This window comes from Populus alba, chromosome 11 (genome assembly GCF_005239225.2).
Source record: "Populus alba chromosome 11, ASM523922v2, whole genome shotgun sequence".
NCBI lineage: Eukaryota > Viridiplantae > Streptophyta > Magnoliopsida > Malpighiales > Salicaceae > Populus > Populus alba.
In genome coordinates this window covers 21470156-21494428 of record NC_133294.1, presented here as the reverse complement: position 1 = coordinate 21494428, position 24273 = coordinate 21470156, and the positions used below count along the sequence as shown (strand labels likewise).

The window sequence follows — 24273 nt, the reverse complement described above, 5'->3', positions numbered from 1 at the left end:
CAGAATGGAAAGAGGCGGTCAGAAAATCTGAGTGATGGCTCGGACTTTGTGTGGGTCGAAATGATGTTGTTCCTGGGTAAGGATTGAGAAATCTGATTAGGGTTTTGCTCAACATGCTTGAAAAAGCAACCTATTTGCCACTTTGACAAAGATGCGTGGAATGATCGATAAACCATGGAAATTTCTTCTTTTCAAGTCCAGGCAAGCCCTTAATTCCCAAGTATTACCCAGATAATAATTGTTGTTACTGGAAACAAACAAGTGATGTGACACTGCTTGAAGCTAACAATGGCAGATTCATTTGTTTGCGATCATTCTGGGAACAGACAGGCCTGTGGTGAAAGCAAGGCCTGTCTGTAACCAATGCAAAGGAATGGGGCAATGCCCTTCGGGACGAAAGACATTCGGTTTATATTGTTGAAAAACCCGGAAAAAAAAAACGAAAGAACTCAAAGATCTAATCTTGCGCTCGCAATAATCTTTCCCTTCACTAGATTCAATCTGAACTTTAAGACAAGCAAAAACCAAAAAAAAAAAAAACATTATTATCTCTGTTGCTTTCACCATCACCGCTGCTGGACTGAATCACCATCTCAAGATGGAAAATATGCTCTCGGTTTGCCCTTCTTCGGGTGGGCCTGCCCTTGCTACTCTCTTAAAGCAACTAACAATTATCCTAGGCAAATTGTAAAATACTAAACTAGTGTGGGCAGATCAATGGCTACTGGACTCGATGGCCTCCTCGACATTTGCCAGGAAAATGATGCGTAAATGCACTCACAAGATATACTCTCTACTAAGGTTGTGGAAGAAGGCAGCTAAATCAACAATAGAATATAGCTCCAGATCCATGAATAATCAACAAAGAGCAGCGCTTGATCACTTGAACTAAACAGCACCCCTACCTTACTTGTCGAGAAGGAGTAGCGGGACCAATTTTTCAAAGAGATTGGAAGACAGAGACTAGGAGAGTAAGAAAGATGAAGCGAGAGTCTTCAATCTTGATGGCTGGGGCGCGACGGCTAGGTCTGATTAGGGTTGGAAGAAAAGAAAGTTATATCCCTGTCTATTTTTAGCTCGGTTTAGTTAGGTTTTAATTAGTATGGTTTGGTTCGGTTCATTTAGTTTTACCCTTTTGAAATCAAAACCGAACAAAATTGATTTTTTTATTCTTTTAATCGGTTTTCTTATGGTTTATTTTTTTCAGTTATTTTTTTTTTGTCTTCTTAATTTAATTGGTTTTTTAGTTTTTTTATTCAGTTTTATTTAAATAATACCCATGTGAAATAAATTAATTTCAATTGCTTAAACTCTGTTGAGATTGATCTCATTTCAGCTTATTATGGGTGTTTTAAAAGCACAGGTATAATAATTCATCTGGTTTGATCGATCCTAAATTAATGTTCATATTCCAGGGGGTTAATTTAAGTCAATTTAATTTTATGAGTATTTTTTGCATGTATTCAACCCAACCTAAATCATGTTCTAAGTAAATATATTATCGAGTTAACTGTCAAGCTCGAAAAACCTTATAACTAAAAAGAGTGAAATAGAAGGTGCAAACTGAGATGAACATTTACCGAAGATATGATCTTAATGGATTCAATTCATTTTTGAAGGGACAATATTAGAAATGCAAAGAGAAATTGCAGTGGACACGAGTGCATGTGGTTCGACGCCTGCAAACTTCCATTTCCACTCATTATAATCAATTAATGAACTGATTTTCTCAACAGTCATCGACCTTACGACAGTGGAAAAGGTGAAAAATCAACAGCAGCTTTAAGGGCGGTCCTTCTAAATGTAGGGTCCTGGCACCTGCAGGCTGCAGCCCCTCATTATTTGTTCCTCTCATGTCTACACAGCTCCATTATGAGCACCGCAAAGTACTTTGTATGTGATCACTTTTAGTTCATAGAGCATTACGGCTGCTTTGTTGCCACTACAACTTTACGGCTTCATTTGCCCCATTATTATTATTATAAATAACTTGAGTTTTAAGGAAGCCCTTTAATTTAATCCAACAATAAATTGATGTAATGTTTGTTCTGTCCTTGAGCTTATTGTGATTCTCATATGGATATAGAAAAAAAAATATCATTTTACTATATTCTCAATATAAAAACATATTTTGCATAAATATTTACATAGCATTATCAAACACAAACTAAGTCGGCTATTATAGACAAAAAAAATAAGAAAAGTATTTCTCTACTCCAAGCAAACCAAAGTAGGAGAGAGTAGATGGGGAGAGGGGCAAGGTTAATGCATGTTCCCTCCATTAATCTTTATTTCATCCATCTCCCACCTCCCTTCTTCTCTTTTCTCTAAAATAATAAAATGGTTGATAATGCCTACATATATTTTAAAGTATAGTCCAGGCTGGGCTGTGCTTTAATTATGTATGCACAAATCCTACCAAGTGCCAGCAGCAACACCAACCAGGCTAGCTAGCTACTCTTCCCCATGTGCAGAACCCATGTATATAAAAAGTTGATTTGTGCATCTGCCAACACTAAACTAATCACCGAATACTATATTAATACATGCATACTGTATTCATTATGAGCATCATCAATGGATACTTCAATTTCTGGTGTCTTTATATTTTTTATATAATTATTTTAGTTATTCACAATATTCTATACCGGGAATATATATGGAGTCAACCTCTCTTTGTATCTGAGCTAATTAAAAAAAGAGAGGAGATATAAGAGAACATATCTAGTTAGTTTTCATTGTTTTTTTAAAATAATAATCAAATATTATCTAAGAAAATAGTCCTAAACATTTAACTTTACTGATAGATTCAAGTTTTAAATAGTTTTCAATGGAGTAAATTACTCATATATATCATAATTAACAAAGTTTATTTTAAAAACCAATTAAACGAAATAGCTTAAGCTGTTAATTTGTTTTGTGAGTTTTCAAAAATAATTTTATATTATTCTCTGATACACCCTCTCAAGTGAAAGTTATTTGAGCTTGATATTTGCACATACCTACAATACTTTGTGTTTAATTTTTTTTATTAATTATAATGGGATGATAATACTTAAACTCGTGATCACTTAGTCAATACAGTTATGTTACCATATCAAAAAACCTTCTCAAACTAGAAGCTTAATCTGTCAGGTGAGATTCCAAGAACAATTTATATATCAGTACTTATAAAGAGAGCAATCAATGAGAGAAAAAGAGCATAAATATGTTATTAAAAGAAAGAAATAATTATAAAGGAAAGGAGCAAGTGGGGTGGAATTTGGTGATCATGGGAGGGGAAAAATAGCAAAGCACATGGGTGGGGAGAACATGCCATGCTTTGATGTAAGATTTCATGAGGTAATTAGTGGATTACAGTAGAGGGGAAGAAAGGAATATAGAAACCCATTTTATTTGTTGCTAGTTGGCAAATATGAATGTGTGGTAAGTGGGGAATTATAGGAAAGCAATTTCTACATGGCTACCCACATTTGTTGCTGTTGCTCCTCGTCAAAAATCCATACCATGTCCCTCATTATAATATTGCTGCTTGGCTCTTGATATTTCTATTTTTTTCCCTTTTATTTTGAAGTTGAATACTATAATTTCTTTTTTGTTTTAATGATTATGGTGTCCTTCACTAGTTTTCATGTACTTGAAAATAATTAAATCCTTTTTCATCTCTCATCTAGCTTTCTTAAATCTTAGATATATGTCAAGGTTTTAAGTTAGAATTAATGAGAAATATAATGAAGATTATATGTTCATCCTGAAACATAAAGTGCTGAATGAAATTAATAGCACCAAATGAAATTTGGCTTTACTTATGCTGTAATGAAATTCGAACTCACTGCTAAATGAATTAACTCCTTGAGAATAGTTAGGGTTAGTAAAAAAAATAATTTATCTTTTTTACAAATGTGTCATTAATTATGAATTAACATAGCATAAGAAAGAAGGGGGTAATTATTGTAACCAATCACTCTAATGCGCTGAAGTTAAAGAATTAAAAAGAAATAAAGTTTGATTACATTATCAATAAAGATGGAGAAATCATGGAAAACCATCCAAGAATCTTCATTAAACTCAAGCTAAGCAAGAGAAAGAATGCGATATTGCTTATAAATAAGAGGCATTAATTAATTAACATGATCTGCCTGCTTCTCCTAAGGATTGTATATATGATCACAATTATCAGCATGCATGCTCTAATTAACTTGTACAAGTCCTTTCTCTCGTCCCATGTCTTCTTCTCTTGGGCTGCTGCTGCTGCTGCATGCTGCTGTCTTCTGTCTGATCTCTTTGATGATGTTGACATGACTAAATGACTATGGTGTTGGTCCTAGGTAGTAAGCTAGGCTAGGCCAAAGCTTATTTTGGTCTTCCTTAATCAATCCTCCTGTTTTGTCTTGAACAAACAGGTGCTTTATTCAACAATCAACAAATCAATAAATTGAAAGAAAAAGTGGTACAAATAGTGGTGATGATTGCCATGCAAAATGACATCTCATCTTAACAAAGCTATTATGGTGGAAAAGGAGAAGGAAAAGGAGAAGGAAAGGGAAAGGAAAGGGACAGATAAGATACAGGATGAGAAAAGAATTTTTGGGGGTGAAAGGAAATGGAATTAAAGGGAAGAAGTTTTAAGGTTGTCAGGCTTTGAACTCAAATAGTTTTGTTAGATATCTTTTGTTTGATTTGAGCTTCTGCACACATAGGTACATATGGTACATTTTGGGGATACGAGGATATTGACAATGGTACTATTGAACCATGGCCAAAAAGGAGGGTGCCCCAGTCCCTCCTCCATTGGCGGCACTACTTGTGTTCTGCCTTTGGAACTCTATCTTGTATGCCATTTTCCTCTCCTCTTGTAACCCCTCCTCCTCCTCCTCTTCATCATCGTCGCCGCCCTCGTCTTCGTCGTCATATTCATCTTCATTTACGTTTTCACTGTCACCTTCCTCCATCTTATCATAGCCATCAACCATTACCTGTTGCTGCTGCTGCTGCTGCTGTTGTTGTTGTTGAGTCCCCTGCTGTTTCTTCAACTCCTTCACGATGTCTTCTGGCTTCAATATCAAAGAAAGGATCAATAGGCATCAAATAACTGAACATCGATTACTTCGTAACATTTCATTTTTTTTTTCTTTTTTGAACAAAACTAAGGTTTACCTTCTTTGCTACTCCTCCATTTCCTTCTCCGAGACTCCCAGGCAAACCTATATTGCTTGCTTGAACATCACCACCAGCCCCGTTTTTATCTTGTGATTCTGTGGCTTGTGTGATCTGTTGCGGTGGCTGCTGCATTGGATGTGGCATTGGGTCCAATTTTAAGCTCTCTTGCTGCTGCTGCTGCTGTTCTTGTGGTCTACTTTGGCTGTCAAAGCCACTAGTAGAGGTGCTTCCACCAACACCAGCACCACCACTTCCACCAAGAATCTTTTTCCTATAAAGGGCATCAAGCTCATGAAAATAAGGGCAAGTCTTGGCATCTTCTGGGCGATTTTTGTTACTTTCTTTTACTTTCTTGAAGTACTTGTTGATATTCTCCCATTTTTCTTTGCATCTTTTGGCACTTCTTTTATAGCCCATCCTTTGCATTCCTGTTGATATTTCTTCCCAAAGTGGCCCCTTAGGCCCAGCTTCTTGGTATTTAGTTTCAAGCCCGCTTCTCAACTTTATAAGTGCAAGAACTTCTGGCTTTGGCCATCTTGATGACGCTGGCTCGCTCCCACTACCGCCACCACTTCCAATTTCCCGTGGTATTATTTGTTGTTCCGGGACCGCCATTACTATATCTGAAGAAATGGGTAGTTGGTGTTGACGATGCCCTTGTTGGTGGTGGTGGTGCTGCTGCTGGGGAAGTGGTTGTGGCTGTTGTATATTTTGTTGTGGTGTTACTTGTGACTGTGGCATGGATTGAAGTTGTGGTGGTGGTGGTGGTTGTGTTGAGACAGTGTACAATGGCGTTACCTGAACCGGTTGCGGTTCTGGTGGTGGTGGTGGAGGTAGTGAAAATGGAGGAGCCATTGATACAGGCGTAGGCAAATGAATAGTTTGGCCTGTAATTTTCTGTAGAAAGGCAACAATAGCAGCATCTCGACTAGCAGAAATAGCCCGTTCTTGAGCCATAATCTCATGTTCACGACTCAATCTAGCCATCTCTTGCCTTTTCCAAGCTTCATCTCTTATCATCCTATCTTGCTCCCTCTTCTCAATCGCCTCCAAAAATCTCTGTTGCATCGCCTCTTGCTTCTGCATGAGCTGTTTCATTAGCCCCTCAAAAAACTCCATCATCCGATGAGTTTCTCCTTTAGCTGACGATAATGATGCCCTTTTACGTTTTCGACTCGTACCAGCAGCCGTAGCTGATGGTTGCCCTCCTAATAGCTCTTCATCTTCGTCGTCGTCGTCTTCAGAACTTGGAGAAGAAGAAGACCCATTCGACGAGAAGCTGATTCCAACAGGGCCAGCACCTGCAGCAGCTGCGGCCACTGTTGCCACCAAATCAGGAGGGAACATTGAGCCAATATTTGAAGCTGGTTGAAGAACCCGAGAAGAAGGTGGGGGAATTCTAACAGAAGACGAAATAGGCATAGGAATTCCAACAGAAACAGGAGCAACATCCAGACTGCTTGCTGCTGTATTGAAAATCTGCTGAGGAGCAGCAGTACCAGACACATTGATGACACTAGCAGAAGCACCGCCACTACCAATAGTATTATGCAAAGCTTCAAGCTGGCTAAAAAACCTGTAGCTTTTGCCATCTTGACGACCAGCTCTACCTTCCTTTGTTCTTTTATAATACTTGTGCACGTTCTCAAACTTTTCTTTACATTTCTTGGCATTTCTCTTGTATCCCATCTCTGCTAGCTTCCTGTTACATCATCCTTTCATATTTTATTACCACAAGCAGTACACTTTCCAATGATAAAAAACAAAAAACAAAAATCAAAGATTTCTAATGATCCAATGATAAAAAATACATTTTTTTTTTAAAATAATCTTACCTTGATTTAAATTTAATAAAGAAGAAGATGATGCTCTCTCTCACTCACTTTCATACCTTTAGGCCCACTGGCTTCTTCTCCACTTCCCATACCAACTATCTAATCCATTTAATAAGTGTAGAGAGAGAGAAAAAACAAAAACAAAGGAAAGAGAGTTGCTTGATTTAACATTAAAAACAAAAAAAATGAAAAATTACAAAAAATAAAAAAGAATCGATCTTGTTCATATCCCTCTTGGGATTTTTCAATTTTTTCTTCCATTGAAAATAGCAAGAAAAAAGGAAAGAAAAAAAAGTGAAGGTAGTTATGCCTTACACCCCAATTGGGTATATTTCATCCAATTTATTATTTTAATTATTTATTATAATTTGTTTTTTTTTTAAAAAAATAGAGATGCCAATCTAGGTAGCTCGTGAGTCGTGATGGAAAGAGATAGAAGCCATGTGCTTGTGTTTACAGAGAAATGGAGATCTGAAGAGAATTATAGTAAAAAAAAAAAAAAATGGAGAAAAGGATTAATGTTGTTGATATTTGTCTACCTTGAAACATCCTCCCATAGAGGACCTTTTAAGGTGGCATCACGAAAAGCAGCATCCATTTCAGACCTAATTTGCAAAAGGGCATGAGTTTCTTGCCTTGGCCACCTATTGCCACTGGCAATACCTCCTGTTCGATCTGCATCTTCTCCAGCAACAATATCTTCTTCTGCACCACCACTCCCTGAAATTCTCATAAATTCATCTAAATTCATAACCCCGCTTGTTGTGGCAGCTGTGGCAGGAGGTCTGCTGCTAATGGGCGATGCTTCTTCTACTACTTGCTGCTGCATGTGGGTTGCTAGTGCAGCAGATGTAGGAGTTGTTATAGGTACATCACCTTGCTCTTGTTGTTGGTGTGGCACTCCATATTGTGACTGTGATGACCCTCTTTCTCCACCTCCTTGTTGCATCTCTGAACTTGACTCTCTCCCTCTCTCCCCCCACTCACTTGATATTAAATTTGCGATTCTTGAAGTTGAGGATCTCTCTTCATCTATGATGATAATTCAGTCCGTAAATGATTTCTTGATCCCTTTGTCCCCTCCCTCGCTAGAGGATTGAGGGGAAATGAGAAGAATTCGAGAGATAATAAGAGAATTGGGAGAGCAACAAAGAGAGAGAGAGAGAGGGTAAGGGAAGTTTTGGTGATGTTTAAAGAGAGAAGAAAAGAAAAGGAGAGAGAGGGAGGGAGAGAGTAGACAACTGGAAAAGATAAAATAAAAGCCAAGAAAGAAAGAATTCCTATGAGTCAGTGCTAGCTGCTGCTGCCCTCTTCTTCAGATTTGATTTATTATTTTTTAAACCCTTTTTTCTTGTTTTTAATTCAATAAAACTAGGAATAAAAAGAAAAATTAGAAGAAGGGCATCATCATCAGCTGCACTACACTCTGCCAAAAGATGAGGCTAGCTAGAGAGAGAAAGAGCAATGAATGGAGATGACAAATTATGAGGATGTTGATGATTAAGAGAGAGGAGAGAGAGGAGAGAGAGAGAGAGAGAGAGAGAGCTGTGTGAAATGATAAAACAAATGAGATGCTGTGTTGTCAGTTCTCTTCTCTCTCCTTTGCCGCTAATAATTGTTTATGACCCCTTTTTATTACCATCATTATTTCTATTTATTCAATATAATAATAATAATTTATAATTTGGAATTAATCACCAAGATAAATGCATTTCTACAGGGTAATTCCTAGCTTATTTTTCTTGAAATGCATGCGATATTTTCTACAGGGTAATCAACATATTTTCTTATTTTTAAAAAAAAATTTGGGTGATGGGATTTATTTTTTTTATTTAGCAACATTTTATTCATCGTTATTTCTATCTATCCAATATATATCATACTGTTTGATGATGAAATGAGTTTTAATGGATTTTTATAGGGTGATTTTCATTTTTTAGTTTAATGTATATAGATTTATTCAATTGTGAGATGACTCAATTCAATTTTTTCTTTTTTTTTTTTGCTATGATGGAGTTATTTCTGTAGGGTTCGTTTTGATTAAAATCTCATTTAATTATGTACTTGTTTAGCAGGTTTAACTGGCAATATTTTTTTTCCATAAATTCCGACAAAAACTTTAAAAACATTGCCACGCCAATAATAATGAAAAATAAATTAAGATTAAAATAAATTATTTTAATATCAATATTTTAAGAAACAATACATTAACATGATGTAAGATTTACACATTTAAAATATTTAAAACATAGGTATAAGATCTAGAGTAAAACCAACCAAAAATATAATTATAGATTGCGCATAATAACTCAAGAGTTTAGAAAAGTTTTTATAATTATTGAAATAATATTATTTTTATTTTTTAATAAAAGTTAAAAACTATATTATTTTGGTTAGCAAAATCTAATTTAAAAGCAAACTCACTCAAGATAGATTTTATATTAGCATGTAACTAGATTAAGATGTTAGGGTTTGATAATCGATTTTAATTGATGGTAAATCCAAGAACAATACCCATCACCATAAAAACAAAAAGGAAGAAGAAGGAGTATACATCGAAAAGATAAAATTAATTTGAAAAGCATAACTAATTTGAAGAAGTTGCAGAGGAGAGAGCAATGTAGAATATTAAACTCAATATATCCAGAAGCTCCCAGAAGGTCAAGGAAGGCAACCAGCCGCCAGCCGCCTCCACTGCCGCCAGCCGCCTTCACACTTGAAGGTTGAATTTTTGTATTTTGATTTGTGTATAAATAGAACGCCCAGCTTATGTTATATGTGTGGAGAGAATTGAGAGAAACACTAGAAAGAGAAAGAGAGAGAGAGGGCGTGTATTGTTAAGCTTTTGTGTTGTAATTGTAAGCTTCGGTTTTGTGTAATAAAACAGTGTGTTTTATCCCCTCTGAGTGTTTCAAAGCCACCACCAGTGGTTTCTCCCACCAACAATTGGTATCAGAGCCCCGTTTCATCGGAAAACAGAAGAGTTTTGGGGTATATCCGAATTTTCAAAATTGTCAAAAACAAGTTTTGATCATTCCAGAGTGTAGATCTCATCAAGACGAACTCACTGCCGCAAAAATCAGCCAAATCGGAGTTCGGGGTAGCCCACACGCGCCTCCTGAATATTCAGCCAGATCGCCCACGCGCATCCCACGCGCCCCGAGGTTGAAGATGACCGAGCCACACGCGCGCCATATTTGAGCCGCGCCGAGCCCTATACGCCGAGTCCAGCCGAGCCACAAGCCGAGCCGTCCTCCGAGCCGAGCCGAGCCGCGTTCCAGCCTTCAGCCGAGCCGAAGGAAAAATATTCCCACGAATATTTCCCCAGAATATTCCACAGAATATTCCCGGTTCAACCCAGCGAACCGCCCGCCGTACAAAATTGGTTTTTTGACCGGTTCACCCATTTTTTGACCCGATTTCAACAAAGTCAGACCGGTTCCCTACTATTTGGACCATTCCGGATCGATCTACAGTGTCCGTTTGGCCAAATTCGGCTCCCAGGAAGGTGATTACGAGTAGAGATGTTATCTTTGAAGAAGATAAATCTTGGGAATGGAATGGTGATCAAGAAGCAGTCAGATGGATCAACACTGATTTGATCCTTGAAGGAGAAGAAGTACCAACAGTACTTGTCGAAGAACCGATTGTACCTGCAGAAGAACCGATTGTGCCAGCAGTTGAACCACAAAGTCCGGTACACAGTTTTCCTGTATTCAACAGGAGGAACACACCAGGAGCATCATCATCAACACCACCAGCATCCTCGTCAGAAGGACCAAGAAAGATGCGGAATCTTGAAGAGTTGTACGATACCACTCAGGTTATGGAAGATACAACTCTGTTTTGTTTCTTTGCAGATAGTGACCCACTAAGCTTCGATGAAGCTATCACAGACGAGAAGTGGATAGAAGCAATGGATGAAGAAATACATGCCATTGAGAAGAATGATACCTGGAAGCTGACTTATCTACCAGAAAACAAGAAAGCAATAGGTGTCAAATGGGTCTACAAGACAAAGAAGAACGCCAAAGGAGAAGTGCAAAGATACAAAGCCAGATTAGTGGCTAAAGGCTACAAACAGAGAGAAGGCATTGACTATGGAGAAGTATTTGCTCCAGTAGCCCGGCTAGAAACAATCAGACTGATGATCTCACTAGCTGCACAACATAGATGGAAGATCTATCAACTCGATGTGAAGTCAGCATTTCTGAATGGCTTCCTAGAAGAAGAGATCTATGTTGAACAACCACTTGGATACATTGATGCTGAAAATGAAGGCAAAGTATACAAGTTGAAGAAGGCTCTCTATGGTTTGAAGCAAGCTCCGCGTGCTTGGAATACCAGAATTGACAGGTATTTTCAAGATAATGGATTTGAGAAATGTCCATATGAACACGCCATATATGTGAAGAAAGGAGTAGATGGCAGCATCTTATTTGCGTGCCTATATGTTGATGACTTGATATTCACTGGCAACGACCCTACCATGTTTGAAGACTTCAAACGAAGCATGGTACATGAGTTTGAAATGACTGACATTGGTCTAATGTCACATTTTCTTGGCTTAGAAGTAACGCAGAAGGAAGAAGGGATTTTTGTATCCCAAAGCGGTTACGCCAAAGATATTCTTGAAAGGTTCAAGATGGAAAGCTGCAATCCGGTATCAACTCCAGTTGAGAATGGAGTGGAATTGAGGAAGAGTAAGGTTGGAAATGTTGATCCAACTTACTTCAAAAGCTTAGTAGGAAGCTTAAGGTACTTGACATGTACCAGACCGGATATACTCTACGGAGTCGGACTCGTCAGCAGATACATGGAGACACCAGACCAGTCTCACTTGAATGCAGCCAAGAGAATTCTTCGCTACATCAAAGGCACAATGAATGAAGGTATGTTTTATACCTCAAGTAAAGACTTTAATCTTGTAGGCTACTCGGATAGTGATTGGGGTAGAGATCTGGATGAAAGGAAAAGCACAAACAGGTTTGTCTTTTTCATGGGAGACACATCTTTCACATGGTCATCCAAGAAGCAATCGATTGTAACATTATCAAGCTGTGAAGCTGAGTATGTTGCTGCCAACTCAGCCGTATGCCATTCAATATGGTTAAGGAATATGCTGAAGTTTTTGGGATTTCCTCAAGAAAATCCTACGGAGATTTACATTGACAATCGATCAGCAATCGCATTGGCAAAGAATCCAGTGTATCATGAGAGGAGCAAACACATTGATACACGTCATCACTTTATCCGGGAACATGTGAAGAATGAAGAAGTCCAACTGATATCTTGCAACACAAATGATCAAGTTGCTGACATCTTCACAAAGCCATTGAAGGGAGAAACATTCATCCGATTAAAGTTCATGCTTGGCATGACATCCCTCAATTGAGTTTAAAGGGGAGATTTGTAGAATATTAAACTCAATATATCCAGAAGCTCCCAGAAGGTCAAGGAAGGCAACCAGCCGCCAGCCGCCTCCACTGCCGCCAGCCGCCTTCACACTTGAAGGTTGAATTTTTGTATTTTGATTTGTGTATAAATAGAACGCCCAGCTTATGTTATATGTGTGGAGAGAATTGAGAGAAACACTAGAAAGAGAAAGAGAGAGAGAGGGCGTGTATTGTTAAGCTTTTGTGTTGTAATTGTAAGCTTCGGTTTTGTGTAATAAAACAGTGTGTTTTATCCCCTCTGAGTGTTTCAAAGCCACCACCAGTGGTTTCTCCCACCAACAAGCAATGGCTAAAGTGGGGGAGGAAGATGAAAAGGAAAGGTCGAAGGGATCAGCAGCACACAATCAGTCACCCACAAGTACACACACAGACACAAACATCACCTCATCCCTGAAATTAAAATTCTCTGCAAACCATCTTCGTCTTCGTCTCCAGTGATATTCTGCATCTAACCTACCATTTTCCACTGCCATTGACATGGCCATGTTCGATTGGGACTTTTGCTTTAACTTTATTGAAATTGGCAACACCAGATTCTCCTTACCCTACAAAGAGCCATACCATATATATTCTTTTGATTTTCCCCTTTTTTTTCAATTCAATTTATCATTTCTTTTCCATTTTTAATGTTTTTTCTTCGCAAGATTTGAGCTGGACAACGATGGAACCACGAGAATCAGAATATGTGCGCTCCCACTTAACCATGGTTCAATATTAACCCAACCACACCAGGCTAAAACGGCTCTTCACTACTTCCATGTTAAATAGCCGTTTGTTCTTGTCTTGTAATAACTACAAAATGAAAAATAATTGCTAGGATAATCATTATGAGATACTACATCGTTTCGATGTTGAGTGCGCGTGTGTAGCATCTAATCAGTAATTATTTGAGAATAATTGCGTGTTTTTCCTCCCAGCTTGAGAACTATATATATATATATATATATATATATATATATAAGAGATCACACATTATTGGTATATTCGCCATTATAATTATTTTTTATGTTGACAAATCTACTCCTTGTGTTTCTATGAATATCTAATTTCTTAATGCTATTTAAGATGTTAATTATTAAGGTTAATACTATTAATTAAAAGAGACTTTCTTTTTTATGACTTGATAGTTAAAGTAATTTTTTGTTTTAAAAAAATAAATCCTTGCTTGGTTAATATATACACTCAAAATAAAACAATTTCCCTCAGTCTAAAACCCTTGTTGATAGCATAAAAATTTAACAACATGGTTTTTTTTTTTGTATCTATAAAAAATAAATTTAAATAGGTTTTGAATTCAATTTTATTAATTCAAACTATATTCTTCTAAAATCCACATTAATTAGTGAACCAAGAAACTAAGAATTCAAATTCAATAATTTGTTTTTGTTTTCTTGAAGTGAAATGATAGGAAGCATGAGAGATGCTCCAACATAATACATGGAAGATGATTCTATTGTGTTTTAGATTATGATATAAAATTGTTTTTTAAAACGTTTTTTATTTAAAAATATATTAAAATAATATATTTTTTTTATTTTTTTAAAATTCATTTATAACTCTACCACATCAAAACGATAAATAAATACTAAAAAAACTTAATTTCAAAAAATTAATTAAAAAAAAAAAAACAGTGGGAACGCAAAATCAACATAAAATAAAAGTTTATATGGCCCGGTCCCATGTGACCCATTTTAATAAGTTGCATGTGATTGGGTCCGTGGGTTAATGGGCGTGGTTAATAGCTCCACTGTAGCACCATCATGACCACATTTTTGTAAGACCATGACATTCACGTACGTACACATTTCTTGACAGCACATTAATGTTGTCCGTCCATGTTTCTTCCTTTTTATTATTATTTTTCCACCTTTTTGATCTTTAAGTATACTCTATGCTTCTTCCAAACTGTTTCATTAAATCCCTAATCATACCCACATGACATTAGGCTGTTTAAATTAGGGTTTTTTAAAGAGATTATACAACATGATAAGCATTACTTTATCCAGACCTTACTCCCCCCATCATTTGTGGACTCCACTTGGAAACCTCTATTGTAATCAATAATAATCTATAGTTCTCGGCATCTTATGTCCTTTATACCGTAAAAATTGCTTGCGTGTTCAAGTTAGTTTCGTGCATATAGGATCGTGATATAATGATTTTTTTTTATTTAAAAATATATTGAAATAATATTTAGTTTTTTTAAAAAAATTGTTTTAGATATTATTTTTGATTTGAAAACATCAAAAAAACTAATTTGAAGTAAAGAAAAAAATAAAAAATTTCAAATGTTTTAAAAACACTTTTAAAATAATAAAAAAAACAATCGAATACTTAGTGAGTGTTTGGTAGTGTGGATAAAGTACTTTTAAAAAATATTTTATTTTTATTTTTAATATTAGAATATCAAAAATACTAAGAAAATACTAAAAAAACATCAATTTGATATTTTTTTTTCAAGACAAATGCATTTTTAAAATGTACTCAAACTCAATTGTAAACACAATATATCAAATTAACATGCACTTAGTTTGATACATCAAATACATAGAATATTTATTAAAAACAAGGTCTATATTTCAAGAAAAATCTTTAATTATTCAAATCAATTCATTAAGTCAATCAAGTTTAATTTGTTTAGTCAATAATTAAGATTAAATACGAATCCAACTAGTGATAGTTAATACACTAATAGTTCATCCCAGCAGTAATCTGAATCCTTGACTTTGATCCTATAAACAAAGATGTTGTGGATCAGCATTCAACCAACTAGGTTAATTAAGAGATTAATTGGTAATGTATCGGTATTGAGCACATCACTAGCTAATTAATACACATGAGATGAAAAGTGATTAATGGACTCTCCAATAAAATAATAAACAGAACATTAATCACACTATTATTATTTTAAATATATAATTAGAACATTAATTACTCCAGGAAGGAATCAAAATCTATCATAATTAATCTTCGTTTCACCTAAAAATCTTCAACGGATCAAGAAGATGTCAAATAAATAAATCTTGGATGAAATAAGGAAAAGGGAGGGAGGGAGAGACAAGAACAGATTGGAACAGCTGTCAGGAGGGCCCCATTTTTGTGAGGTGTAAGAACGTGCGTGGCGTTTCTCCTGGTTTTGTGAAACCTTCCCAACTGCCACCCACACCACTCCCTCCCCCATCATGTTAATTGCCCTAATGGGTGCGCACATGCCCCTTGCTTCCCTTCTTATTTTCATCCACCTCCTCCTTCTCTCAAGTTTCTTGCTGGTTATAATTAAAACGAAATTCGTTTCAAGACTTTCTCTCCTTTCCTTTTTTTTTTTTTTTTAAATAGAGCTAAGATAACGGTGTTCGAACCGGTTGTAATCTGACTTACTAGATTTTTTTATTCTATTTTAAAAAAATCAAATCAAATCAATCAATCATGTTTAACCATGTCAACTCTCAGTTTAGTTTGACATCAAGTCTAGCATAAGTTAGATTCTGGATTTGTAGCTCACCGAGTTAACCTATGAGATTGAAAAGGTTTTGACGAAGATAAAAAGATATTTAGAACAAAATCGTAAAAAGTTTTGAGTTTATTTTGAATATTAAAAAAAAATAAATGATTGAATTTTTTAATTGTGGCCTCGATTTGTAAAAAATAAATAAATAAAAGGAGGAGATATCTCCTCTAGCTTCATTTGACGAAGAGTCTAACAAAAACAAAGAAGGGTTACGTCCTCTAATTTACAATCAAATCATGGAAAGAACAAGGACATAAGCTGTAAAACACCAAAATAAAAATAATGCAATTACTACCATGTACATCACCTTTTATATACAATCACTACTACTGTACCAATTCTTGTATTTATCGACTATTAAGGGCTTAATCCACTCCAGCTCACCTTCCATTACTTTCTTTCTTAATTAATTAATTAATTAATTAATTGGCGTATTTTAAGATTTATAAACCTCATAAATTAATCTTTATTTATGTGATTCCTCCAAATTATTTTCACATGAAGATGCACTACGTTTGAGATAGGGTTAGTTACTGGCCCAAAGGCTTCTATTTTATTGCTGTAATTCATAGTATTTTTCAAATAATAAAATTAAATTTCCATACATGTAATTTCCATCTATATAATATGAAAATCATCATGTATTATTTTTTCAAATAATAAAATTAAATTTCCATCAGAGGGATGCAATCAGGGCCCGCGTCCCTGCAAAAAAATTAATTTTTTTTATTTACTATTTAAATATGAAATAGTGTGATATTTTTATTTTAAATAAATAATTTTTTTAATAATATATCTTGTTATATTAATTTTGATTTTCTCTATCAAATGCTACCAGTTTCACCCTGTATGTATCTATAACCACATGAATATGTTAATAAAATTATCTTTTTAAAGGGGGGTGTGTGTATCTTTAATACTTTGTTTTAAAGCAAAACATATGAAAAAAAAGGAGGTTTTTTTATGTTTTTAAAAATTAGTTGTTGAATTTTTAAAGAGTGAAATGCAAGTTATATACAAGCATATTAAATATATGTTTAGCTTTCACTTTAAAAAGCATAAGAAACAACATTTAATGAGATGAAAGACTTGTTATTTTATCTAAAAAAACAAAATAACATTAAATATATTAAGATTAACTAACATCAGTCTTTTTAGTTTTATAAATATCAATTAACTAATGTTTAATTACATAGTTAAAAACCTTAAATATGTTAAAATTGACTAACCTTAATTAATTATTTTATTTTAGTTAGCTCCTAACTTGCATGGATCTTAACTGAATTATTTAGAATTCTATTTGCTTTAAACAAATATTTTAAATTAAATGGTGACTTCAAATTTAATTTACGCCATGAATGTATTTTACTCAAGTTTAAACTCACAACACAACACACACTCAAACGCCAAACAAGCCAGCGAAACACACTCTCCGACCACATGTGAGCAAACAACATTAGAGCCAACACACAGACAAATACTGCAAATAGATCTGACATGAGATGGAGCTTGCTACACAAATAGTTTGTCATCTCCATAATCTTGCAGAACACAGCACATATTCCATGCATTTGGAATCCAAAATGCACCATGAATGAACATTATTATGGTATGAGCAGAATCCTAATTCAACGTTTTGAGGTTAGGGTTTAGCCCTCATGAAGGCCGTGTTTGTTTATCTTACAAAAAACATGAATTTCATGCTTTTTAAGAGGTGTGCAAACAAACACATTAGTACCACCTCGAAATCCAAATTTGTCCACCGCCACATGACCCTGCCCACCTCTTCTTTTTTCCGGTATCTATCAATAAAATCAGTAGCCTGTGTTCAGGTTAAATTCCAACTGATCTATTCTGACAAGTATAAACGCTTCTCAGGGATGTAACTACCACCGTACCTTTCATCCACCACTCCATATCCCTAGGTAATCAGCCTGACCGATCTCGGGCTACATTAGTCCTTATGGGATCTCCGAATAGAAATCTCAGATCTATACTGTTGAGTTCCCTTGTGGCAAAAAACAAAAAGAAATCAACCTTAATTAACTCAAAACACATGATTAGAGAGGGGAGAAGACATCAAATGGAAAACATGCTTGTGAATTTGCAGAAGTGGGAGAGATTATAGGATGAAAATGAAAAAAATAAGGATAAATGTGTGTCCTAAGCCAAATCCCATGAAGTTAAAAAGAGGTCACTGTCACTGAAGTGATTTATTAACGACTCCTAAAGAATCCTTAATTGTCCACTTTATTTAGGCCGCAGTTCCCACTAGAACTAAAATGACTTGCACCCACCAGAATGAACAAGTTGCACTTCTGGCACTTAATGCTTTACAGTGACATCAAACTGCATCTGGCCCTTCAAAAGTCCCTATGAACCCTTGCCTTTACTCACTAATGCAATGGATGTACAGTGTATCCACTAGTTCATTCTCAACTTCCAACTTCAAATGCAGCTGACCTCCCACTCATTTTTGAGAGGTTCTCAGATACAAATTCCACCTCTGATTTGCTAGACCATATGCAATCTTGAAGTCATACCATAGTAAGTAGACCATATCAGTCGATGCATAAAGATTAAAGCACTAAAATGTAAAGCTATTAAAAATCATTGCAGATGTCTGACAATATGTAATGATTGATGTGCAATTCCCGTTTCAAGACAGGTATGCTAACATCGAGTGAACTGCAAGGAAGAAAGAAAAAGTTAAGCTGTGAGTTAACCAATGAACCAAAATTACGACAACTCTCAAGTGAAAACCATTAAGCTGGGCTGCGTGGAACAAAAGATGGAAAATCTAGTTCAGAAAAGAAAGAATATGACTGTAAAGGCCTCTTTAAACACAGCTACACAAAGAATCTCGCCTTAGTTGCCTATTCCTCTCAAGAAGAATATGACTGGAAAAGGCAAATGATCAAATCAACTACCAGCTGTGTATACAAACAGACCTTCACTGAGAGATTAGTCAAAGTTAAACCATCTAGAGAATTTATTATTGAAGTAACAAAACCACATCGACACCCTCAATGGGAAGAGAAAAAGGGCTCCATTAAGATGCTAGTTTAATTAACAGTGACAGGTCACATAAATAACGAATCAAAACAAGACATTGGCTGTTCATTTTTGCATGGACCCATTGAACTGTGTCTGTTTTGAAGCCCTCCTAGATTCTTGCTCAAACAATCAAATCTAATAGATGCCCATTTATCCCATTCGTTACAATGAAAATAGGTTGGAGAGACTCATTAATGCTAGTCAGAACATATTTCCTGAAAAAAAGTACATTTTACTAGCAACTCATCGATTATTAAAGAACAAAGATTCATGACTAAGAGAATGAGACACGGTCATCACCAGACAAAGAAGGCTTTAAGAATAGTACAGGACATGATCACCAACTAAAATCACAAAATGCTGTTGACAAAATCACCAAAATGTTCTTCTATCACACTCACAAAATCTGCACCCCTAACCTTCCAAGTTCCAAGGGTACCAAAGCACAATACAAATTTGGAGTGTGCAAGAATTTAAAATAACGAACTTCATAAGGTCTTAATTGGACTAACAAGGTCCTTGCCAAGATATGCTCGAGCCCTTATAGAGAAGTTGCTATCAAACAGACATGGTGAACTAATTGAATGATCTAGCTCTTGTGAGCATAACAAGAGTTGATAACAAACCAATGAACTCCAAGTCATTGTCGGTCCACAACAGGAGAAAAAAACTGCACCGGAGGGCGAAGAGAGACATTTTATTAAAATACAAACTTGAACACAATTCAATTCAACAGCATTGAATTTCTGACATGACTCCCCGAAGCCTTATCTGACACTACAGCATGCCTTTTGGCACATTTTTTCTTTTTCTAAGGCCCCCTTGTAATTTTGACACTTTCTCTGGTCTTTCTGGATACTTTCCTATTTGTTGGGCATATTGTTCCCAAGGAATGCATCTCTAGCTAGAATATGTGTCAATGACCTGAAATCTGGTTGGCAGACCTCCAACACTTTAGCTTCTTCCATGCTATCTAGCTTCTGATAGCACGGTTGGTTTTGTCCTTCTTTCCTCAGTTTTGTTTCTTTCATTCCTTTAATATGTGCATGGATGTCTCATGTGCATGTATGCGTGTTAATGCTAGTTTTGTTACTGAAATGAAAAATAACCATCGGTCTGAAATGAAGCCTTTCTGTTTAAGCAGTGAAGGTACACAAATTGGAGACAAGATGCAAGTTGAGTTGTGCTATGATGCACGCCTATGAATCCATATTAGGATGGCCTCATAAGTTGCATGGAGTTGAGGTAAGACTCATGGAGTACATAAACAAATCCTTCAAACTTACTAGTATCAGAAACTGTGAAGTCAAATGTAATATATCCATAGAATTCAATCATAGCAAGTATGATACAGGTGGAATAAATACAGAAAATATGCACTAATGAGCACTGAAAGTACACAAATGAGATATGAGAATGTAAGATGATGTGCTCAATAAGTTGCACTTGGATCCCACCTATCAACAGCAAAGCAGAACCGTATTGTAAGATAGAGAACTGCATTCTGATTAGAACAGAATCTCAAACAAATGCTCTCTCCCCAACACACACACACATGAAAATCCTAACAGGGGCTTTCCCTATCAAGTGAAAAGGACATATCAAACTAACACTAAATAATTGGGATGATATTTAACTGAACATCCACTAGGATGAGTGAGCGGCACGATGAAGGTCTAATTGCTCAAACAATAGAGTTCCAGAGAGAGTTGTAGGTGCAAGAGAAAATATTACTAGAATTGACATAAAACACACTTAAAAATAGGAGAAATGAATCACGGCATTTTCATTTGTAAACTAACTAAAACTGTCTCTCACATCATTAGCAATGTCTATAAGTTAGATATAGACTTGAAATTATTTACCTTCTGAAGAAAAAGGAAGGCAAAGAATGCAGTCCACGAAGTGAAGGTTTGCAATCTCATCTTAAACTCAACTGTGTACAAAAAGGAACTATCATATCTGCAATTTGTTAGCATGGCTTTCAAAATGCCAGATTACAGTCAGTAAACTGCTGTTGCAAGAAGGAAGCCAAAACGATGATGCTGAACAATATAAAGCACAAGTTGGAGAAGGGCCTTCTTCAAGCAAAAAATATATCCACAGCATTACTAGCGAGTATACCAAGCGCTCCCATTCAACCCATATTCACACAGAATCAGCAAACGAACCACAAGATCCTTTCTCACACTGTCCAACTGATATTGTAAGGAGTTCATCACTTGTTTGATTCAGTTTGCAACACAGGCGACGTGGTGACTGTCCAAATATATATATCTGAAATGTCAGCTTTTAGCTTGAAAGGAAAGTCTGAAAATTACAGTAGACTCGGAGTAGACAGTAAAAAGAATACAAATAAGGAACTCACCAAATGCCAGTTCTTCTTCAGAGGATACCCCAACACCTGAATACTCTCCACGTAAGGCAAAGGAGCAGAACGAGTAAAGCAGAAAAAACTTCTTTTCAAATCATCTTTCATTCTTGCCTGCACATATGTACCCAAAGAAGTGTCGCCTTGTCTTTCCACTTCTTCTAAGAAGAAGAGGACCGGCCTCTTACAAACAGATTTGGAAGGATCCCTGGTATCCAAATCAAACTCATTCCGATTATGAATCTTGTTCCAAGCAGAGTAAGTCATTTCTGAGCGCTCAAGCACCCGGGGAGGAACAATGCTCGGGAACACTTGAATAGTATAACCAAGCGAGACGGAAAAGGATAGGCGGCGTGCACGGTCATAACAGATTGATCGCTGCAAGAAACTCATAGGGTCAACCTTCATGGCCTTTGTGAATAGTTTCAAATTATCCAGAGAACTCAACCCAGGGTAAAAAGGATCCACAGCTTCAACATGATGAATCGATACAAAGGGTGCAACTGGATGCGCAGATAGCAGACCGTGAGCACTACCCCTAATATCCCACTGCCATAACAAACCAACCACAATTCAAATTCAACAAGTCAAGATAACCCTCTAAATTTTTTGGTCAACATTTAATTCATCAAGTTGACTTCGATAAAAAAATCACAAACTTCTCAGCAGCACAAGTCATAATTACTAACAAAATGCAAGTTGTCTAAACAATTAGAAAATAATTAACAGCTGATTGGATAAACAAACCTGGTGAAACCCAAGCTCTCTTGACAATGGAACACCGAGCTCCGAAATACAAGCGTGGAGCCTATCATCACTTCCATATAACTTATGATATCTCTCAAGACAATCATCAAGAACACTATAAAGCGCCTCGGCGAGAGGATAACTTATAGCAATGCCCCCACCTCCATAAGCCATATTATGACTAAAATAAGTATTCGCAGAGTGACTCTCCGAAGAGCCACCAACATAAACCATTTCATTATAATCATACTTACTTAACACTTTAACCAAATTATCCACATTAAAAATAGTATCATCATCGCCTAAAACAAACCACCTAACATCAGACAAACCTAGTCGAAAAGTCTCCAACACTATGCGCCCAATCCGAAGCCCAGAAGGATGTCCGGTCGGGTTCGTGTACCGAAACCGAGAGGTATCCTCCGAAATCATAATCACAGGCAATGATTCATCCCATTCTTTATCATCCACTTTCTCCTCTAACCAAACATGACCCCTCATTGAATTCTTTCTCCACCAAAGCCTTATAAACTCTCTCCTTCTCTTCCACAACTGAGAGGATCCTGCAATGCCGAAAACTATATGATTCAACGTCAATCCTGCTTCAACCTTCCGTCTCTCCGCCTCGGACAGGCTCCTGTTTCTGCCCAATTGAAGAGACGGGGCGGTGGAGAAACTCGAAATTCGGCCATCTTTCCCGCTTTGATTTGGCTTCTGACTTCGTGGCTTCCATGTGAGAGTATGAGGACTGCCTTCCCAATTCTTAAACCTATGCCAACACCGAGCAGTAGTGCCAGAAAATACAAGAGACAGCCAGGCTGTGGTGGAAATCACGAGTGCAGCCACCACAACGACGGCGGTGCCAGTCCGACTCTGACGCCATCTCCGGTTGCGGTTGCGGGTGCGGGAGAGTGAGAGCGGCGAGCGGCAGGGAGGAGAGGAAAAGTCCATTATGAGCTCTTATTTTCAGTTGTTTGGGTGGGAAGAATCGTTTCCGTCTCAAAAGAAAACGGAAAAGGGTCGTGTTGTTTACGGTAAAGATTTATTACAATTCAGTTTGGTTTATGTTGATCTTTGTTGTTCGGAGGGATTAAGGATGGGTTTTAGGATTATAATTTTCATATTTCAAAAATATTTTTGATAAAATTTATTTATTTCTTTCAAATTATTTTTTTATTCTTTAATACGGTGGAATTAAAAATAAATTTTAAAAAATAAAAAATTATTTTAATATATTTTTAATTAAAAAACATTTTAAAAAATAGATTGAGTGAGTAATGATTTTATTTTATTTAAAAAGTTTTGAAAAAAAAGGGGGGATTGATTTGTTGATTTTGAAAATTCAAAGTGAAAGGGAAAGGGAAAGGGAATCTTCTTCTTCTTTTTTTTTTGTAATTTTTTGTGGAATCTTTTTGGAAGCGGGGTGCTTGTTGGGCCGTAGGAATATCAAGTGGAATTTCAAACGTGTGGTTTGAATTTTGTTGATTTTGCTTTTGAAATTGATCTCTTTTGGTGATTCAAACACGCTTCTCGAGTGTATTTTACAGTGTAATTGTTGTTATTTTTAAAAAATAAAATTTTTTTTATTTAAAAAAAATATATTAATAATATTTTTTTTATTTTAAATTTTTTTTTTTTTGAGATCAACACATCAAAATAATTTAAAAACATCAAAAATATATTAATTAAAAAAAATTCAAATTTTTTTGAAAAATGCTTTTTGAAAAGCACTTTCAAACAAACACAAGTTATCAATTTCTTAATTTTTTTTTCATTTTTGTTTGTTAATGTAATAATTTTTTAAAAAAATTATCCATGCAATGACATCTTTGAATAACTCAAATTTAATCTAACTAAACTTGTAACTCGGGATGTAAACTTGACTAAGTTTAATAATATTTTTTTAAATAATTCTTATTTAATTATATTAAAATTAAAATATAAGCTATTAAAAAAGCAATGGGATAAAATATTAAAAAAAAAAACAATGATGAGCTATAAAAATATTGCTAATATTACTATATTCTTATTTAATAAGACAATATCTAAAATATATTTTAAATTAATTCAAGAATTTAATAAACTAATATATTTATAATATCTTAAACTAATTAATTATAAAAATAAATTCAAATTAAA

The 24273-nt window shown here is 35.7% G+C and overlaps 2 protein-coding genes across 12 annotated transcripts; both read right to left on the bottom strand.

Annotated features, from left to right (window-relative positions):
- Positions 1 to 3988: 3988 nt before the first annotated feature.
- Positions 3989 to 8573, bottom strand: LOC118040747 (trihelix transcription factor GTL1). Of its 2 annotated transcripts, none has more exons than XM_035047768.2 (3): positions 7535 to 8569; positions 5158 to 6862; positions 3989 to 5054 (listed from the first exon to the last, which is right to left on the bottom strand). In XM_035047768.2, the coding sequence occupies exons 1-3, from the start codon at positions 7942 to 7944 to the stop codon at positions 4746 to 4748; spliced, it is 2424 nt and encodes an 807-aa protein (XP_034903659.1). In that variant the 5' UTR covers positions 7945 to 8569; the 3' UTR covers positions 3989 to 4745. The 2 variants fall into 2 exon arrangements, with proteins under 2 accessions (XP_034903659.1, XP_034903660.1); XM_035047769.2 differs by having other exon boundaries at positions 4894 to 5050; positions 7535 to 8573.
- An 8648-nt stretch (positions 8574 to 17221) lies between these two features.
- On the bottom strand, positions 17222 to 23243 carry LOC118040743 (uncharacterized). Of its 10 annotated transcripts, none has more exons than XM_073412750.1 (5): positions 22135 to 23243; positions 21385 to 21936; positions 20882 to 21293; positions 17858 to 17967; positions 17230 to 17781 (listed from the first exon to the last, which is right to left on the bottom strand). In XM_073412750.1, the coding sequence occupies exons 1-3, from the start codon at positions 23083 to 23085 to the stop codon at positions 21165 to 21167; spliced, it is 1632 nt and encodes a 543-aa protein (XP_073268851.1). In that variant the 5' UTR covers positions 23086 to 23243; the 3' UTR covers positions 17230 to 17781; positions 17858 to 17967; positions 20882 to 21164. The 10 variants fall into 10 exon arrangements, with proteins under 10 accessions (XP_073268846.1, XP_073268847.1, XP_073268848.1 ...); XM_073412748.1 differs by having other exon boundaries at positions 17230 to 17761; XM_073412751.1 differs by having other exon boundaries at positions 17230 to 17761; positions 17858 to 17955.
- Positions 23244 to 24273: the final 1030 nt, after the last annotated feature.